General features: G+C 41.5%; 1 protein-coding gene across 1 annotated transcript; it reads right to left on the reverse strand.

Moving 5' to 3' along the window:
* Positions 1–223: 223 nt before the first annotated feature.
* Positions 224–994, reverse strand: LOC105625200 (headcase protein-like). The gene has a single exon (XM_012206541.1). The coding sequence runs from the start codon at positions 992–994 to the stop codon at positions 224–226; it is 771 nt and encodes a 256-aa protein (XP_012061931.1).
* Positions 995–5930: the final 4936 nt, after the last annotated feature.

A 5930-nucleotide genomic window follows, 5' to 3' on the forward strand; every position in this document is an offset into this window, starting at 1 on the left:
ACACACACACACACACACACACACACACACACACACACACACACACACACACACACACACACATATATATACATATAAATGAATATTATATATATATATATATATATATATGATCACGCGCGCAATTGTCAATCTTCCTTCGGTTCCACAAAGAAATCGTCCGCAGAGAAAGATGAAATGTAACGTTAATTTTTTGTTCTAGAGATCAATAAGAGAAGAGTACTCACCTCGCGCGATCGCTGAAAAAGTCGACCTTGCTCTTCTTCTTCATGATAGCCTGCGGTTGATGAAGAGGGCTGACGCTCGGTTCGCTGGTAGCCGGTGGCGAGCTGGAACCGGTGCTGGACGACAAAGAGCCGGCTCTGCCGCGGCCAGCCTCGATCATCTGCGCCTCGCTGGTGCCACGGCCGTTCGCGGCGACGACGTGGTTGCCATGATTCGGCGGGCCGGCCGACACGGCTAGGCTCGGCCTGGTGTTCTGACGATTGCGCCGTTTCTTCTTCTTCGCCTCGTTTTCATCGGGACGATTGCCGGGCACGTTGCCAAGACCGGGGGGCATCCAGTCGAGATCCTTTTTAAGGTGGCCGCGGCCGCAGCGGCAGCCGCACGCCTTGAATGCGAGATCGTATCCCTTCTTCGTCCAGAGATTCTGGTGACGTTGACGCTCGGACCAGCTGCGAGCGCGGCCGCAGCTCTTCAGATACGTGAGTACCGTCTGCTCCCAGGCGTCGAAGCACTCACGGTGCATGAACTGGCCGATCGGGCAATTATCGTTATTGCAGGTGACCTTGACCGCATCGTGCAGGGCGTTGAGGCGGATGAGGGTGTCGCCGCGCAGACACTCGCCGGTCGGCGTGCAGCAGCGCGTCGTCTGGCTCGGACCCAGGAGATTATCCATGGGATCGTTAGTGCCAACGCCACCGCCCCCGTTCTCCAGGAGGCCGCCGCCACCGCCACCGCCGTGGCCGCCGTTGGCGTGACGCCGCGGTGCCATGTAGGTGTTCTGCACTTCAAGATCAGGTGTTGTCTTCCGTTGCTTCTCGGACGTCGTTTTTTCGATGACAGATGACGTCTCGCAATAAATTCGAACGCACGCTTCGTTGTAGCTACGAAGATCAGGCTTGCTTTTCTTACTTGTTCATCTCCAGGTGACACATCACCTCAGACGATAAAGAAACGCGACGAGAAGACGTGGACCGGTTCGCTCGATATCCAAGCCACCTTATCGAAGAATCAAGGTCATTCGCGTGTCACAACAGAACCGTCCGCGCGAGTCGCGCGATCGGCACACCGCGAGGGAACACCGTTCGAGACACGACGTGACGATGTTCCTTAGTGTTTCTATCGACGCGCTGGTGCATCGGAGTCAAGGTCAGAGTGCTAGACCGCGACACAACGCGCCGCGGAGGAAACAAAAAGTCTAAAATCGTAAGGTAAGCTGCTACCGTCCTTTGCTTCGTTGGTTCGTTCACAGAGTCCCGACACTCGTACGAGCGCGATCACAGCGATGTCGCTCCTGCGCGCGCGAGACGACGAGTGTCTCTCGCCCGCCCGGCCCGGCTTCTCGAATGTCAGGGTCAACCGGCGCCGGAGTACGCTGTACGCGCCGCCCCGGCGTGCAACGCAATTTCCAACGGTGAGCGCGCGCGCGCGCCCGCGCGTCGCGTTTCACGACGGACCGCCGCGACGATTTAAATCGGCACACTTTAACGGTATACGCGAGCGTGGGGTACAGTCTGGGATGAAAGGGAGCACACGTAGCGCTTGTCGACACCGAGGCTGCCTCACTCTTCCTTCTTCTCCTCCTCCTCCTCCTCCTTCTTCTTCCTCACCGCCGCCCTTTTCCGTTCGTCTTCCTTCTCTTTCTGCCGCTAGCCGCTCCCGAGACCAGACGAGCACACGGACGCACGAAAAACGCTCGCTCGCACGTAGGGTGCACCAGTCACTGAGAGAAGCCGGCGACGACAGCGTGCCGGCTGCCGCGGCGCCGAACGCGGGCGAGCGCGAAAGTGAGGCCCCATTGGGTGAAAGCGAAAGCAGCATGGTGGGGGTCACGGCTAGAGCGCCAATCGATGCGCGCCGTTGTCGCGTACCTCCGCGGGCGCACCGCGGCCGCGATGTAGTCCCATCTCCCTCGCGCTCGCGATCTAGTCCCCTCACTTTTCGCCCCTCACCACTGCTACGCCCGTTTCCCTTCTCTCTTTCTCTCTCTCTCTCTTTTTCTTTCTCCTCTCGGCGCGACGTCTCTCTGTCCGTCGCGCGCGAACGCCGACCGCCGCGCCGGGTACCTCGTTCCTATCGTCTCGCTCGTTTCCTCGCCGCGTCTCGCTCGCTCTCGCCGCTCGTTGTGTACCACACGTACACAACGTACACACGCCTCGCGCCGTTTTACTTTTCGAACCCGGCCGGCCGGTCGGCTAGCCGAACGCAGCCCCGCGAATATAATTTGGTACTACGCACTTCGCGTGGTATGTGTGTGTATGTGTGTGTATCTGCGCGTGTGTGCGTGCATGCGCGCATACGTTTTCACGTTACGAAGCGCTCCCGATGAATTCAACGAGGAATTTGTATCTACGTAGCTACAAGGGTAACGCCTCAAACCCGTACGTTTCATATTCGTGCCATACTTAAAATCCCGTATGCGATATCTAATATTTAGTAAATACGAGGTAAGTGCGAAGTTATGTTTCTTGCTCGCGACGAAAGTCATACTTGACGTTACTGAATACTGACAAGTAGCATTAATGAAGTGAATACAAGTATATATATATATATATATATATATATATTATATTAACCTATAATTGGAATCTGTGAGTGGTGCTTCTGGGACATTTTTCTAATTTTTAAATAGTATAATGATTTGAAATAATTTTTACATCTTATTTTTTACAATTTTATTCTAATCGTGTAGACTAACTATTGTATTATATTTATGGCCAAGTTTAGGTGTTGCAATTTTTTATAATTGAAAATTTTGAAAGTAATGATGAGAACTTTAATGGATCCTAAAAATTCATATATTCCTTTAGCGTCACGAAAATATATTTTTGTTATGAGTTAAATATCTTGTAAAATAATAAGCATTATATTGAATATCTTATAAATCTATAAACCTACATTATTATTTCTAAAAGTTAGGTTATATCAGCTATAATTCTTGAAAGTGAATTTTTGTCAAGTTAAAAATTTATAATCGAGCGAATTGCGTACATTACGTTAAAAAAAAATGAGTACGAAAAATATATAACGTTATAAAAGACTACATAAATATTGTTTCATTTTGTGAGGTCTCGGAACATTTTAATTTTAGATAAGCTGACATTTTAATATACCTTAATGTCAAAATCTGCAATCTTCTACTTCTACATCTCTTCGTCATTTTTTGGCAAACTAGCTTTATGGCGATGTGTTATGCAAGTTCCGGCCGCCTGTTTCTCTTATCTTGTTCATGTCCTTTTGACATTGGCTTACCTTCCTGTCTCGTTGCATATCGCGCAAACAATACTCGCGTAAGAGCTTTAAAGCCCGAATAAAGTGAAAACGGAGTCGTGACGTGTGCAAAAGGATTTAAACGACGCTTCATCCGTAACCATGCAACACACAACTGGAATATGAAATTCGGTATTCTAGTGAGATTTCACATATTCTCATGAAGAAAGCTTATTCCTCGTTTTAAATGTAAAAGTACTAGAAATGATGAAGAATCTCATATTAAAATGTTGCTCCTCTGGAAAGAAAATATATATGTATTTCGCATTCTTCGCCACATCTTTTCATTATTATTTATTCAAGACAAATATAACTGCGTTACATTTGTTTACACACGAATTTGAACAAATGTACGTACTTAAATGCTCTCGTGTTCTCTATCGAAAAAGGGGAAGAAGCGGAACGGATAATCCACGACGGACGCATTTAAAGAAAAGATACAAATAATACTTTTCATTTAAGCATCCGAGGACTGCTTCTTTTCTCCGTATCTATGTGCCGTTGAAAGCGTAGGTACGTCGTAAATTCGCGAAATGCCACGATCGCGAATATCAATGTGAACGAGATTGTATTAAAGTGCAAAAATGAAGAGCAGCTAAAAAGTTGAAAAAGAAAAAAAATTATTCGAATTTTATAAGAAATGTAATGCCTAGGAAGACATTACATTTATAAAATATACTGGCCAATATATTGCTATAACGCAATACATTGGGATGTGTTTGGTAATTGTAATTATAATTGCATGATAAAATTATTATAACTAAAAAGTCCATTTTTATTATTGTTGTTAATAATAATAATCATATATGTAATTCTTTCAAACATGAAAAATTATACTATAAGTTATGAGTATTTCAATATTAATAAAATATTAAGATATAAATGATAAATAAAATAAAAACTTTTATTCAATAAATGCAATCGCAGTTGTAGTAAATATAAATATTTTCTTAAATTCACTTCCTATTTATATTAATAAAAAATATATTATAGAGAAATTATAGAGAAAAAGTAAAGATTTTCGAGTAGTGTATGTGACTATTGTTAATAGTACAATTTACTATCTTTGTATAATTAGAACAATTATAAATATATAATTACCCTAAAAATTATAAATTAAATAAGTGAAATTATGGTAATTGCAATGCATGCATTTTTTTCTCGCAGTATCATGAAATCTTTTCGCACTGTTGCTATTTATATTAATTTTTAGAAGTCTATTTTTAAAATCTTACAGCTTTCTTTTTAACTAAAATTTGTTAATTCATTATTTCATTGTATACTTCAAAATATGATAGTTTCAGCGCCACTATAATTTTTCCATTCTGGAAAAGTTAAATATTAAGCTCTTCTAATGAACTTTTTGCTCTATGATTATATATCAAACTCATATGCTCTAATTTTTGCTCCGATCATTTATAAAGTAAAATATTTTTTGCAGATTTCCTTGGACTTTCCAAACTTGTACGAAAATTGAATACACAATTTCAACGCTTATGATTATGATCGACATGATTACACGCAGAAAAAATTCTCGCAAGTAAGTACCGACGAAACGTGCCGTTCCGCAAGTTTATCGCGATATCTCAATTTATGCTAATTGCATATTATGAACATTCATATAAGATGAACGGAATGCGATTAGTCAGGTAGGCCAGGTCTTTCAATGCAAATTTTAAGATCAGGGCGTCGATCGCGTCACCGTTTTAAACTCGTTTTCAAATACTATTTTCGATGTCTTCGAAAAAGAGAAAATCTGATATTTTTATTCGATAGAAATTTTGCTATCTGACAAAACACGAAGATAGAAACTAAATAAATAACCGTGTATCGAGTATATTGATAAAATATAGTTGTATTCGAGACTGATGTTATATCTGGTATTTGTCAAGAAATTTATATCTGCAAATATGCTGTTAAAACAATTTATCGATGATAAATCGGAGAAACGTTGTCGTCTGTCATTTCTCGATTTATTCTCGCGAACTCGTGTTATCGCAAGTGTCAGCGAGAGAATTGCACAAACAACGTTTTGATTTAACATTAAACGTTATGTTTATCATGTATTTAACTTATCTATAAAAAAAAAGTATCAACGACAGAAATTCTTTTTTCTTTATATGTATTGTGTCAAATGAAATATTTCTAATCATACGCGAAACGATGTATCAAAGATTTTTTTTCCGATAATTGATATTTTGCAAAGCTTGTCGATATTTCTTTAACGATGATATTAACGTCCAAATGCTTACAATGCCAAATAATAATTCTTTCATGAAATACTCTTGCTTTCTAAGTTACTTTATAAATAAATAATGTATTTGTCGATTTAAAATAATAAAAACGCAATTAAAATTGTATCTAAACAAGATGTTCTAATAAAAAAGTAATTATTTCCATAAATAAATACTTGTTCTATCATATATATATATATATAT

Source organism: Atta cephalotes, assembly GCF_000143395.1.
Source record: "Atta cephalotes unplaced genomic scaffold scaffold00279, whole genome shotgun sequence".
NCBI lineage: Eukaryota > Metazoa > Arthropoda > Insecta > Hymenoptera > Formicidae > Atta > Atta cephalotes.

Bases quoted from the DNA above. Each gene is read 5' to 3' on its own strand.
- LOC105625200 (XM_012206541.1), bottom strand. From the start codon at position 994: ATGGCACCGCGGCGTCACGCCAACGGCGGCCACGGCGGTGGCGGTGGC.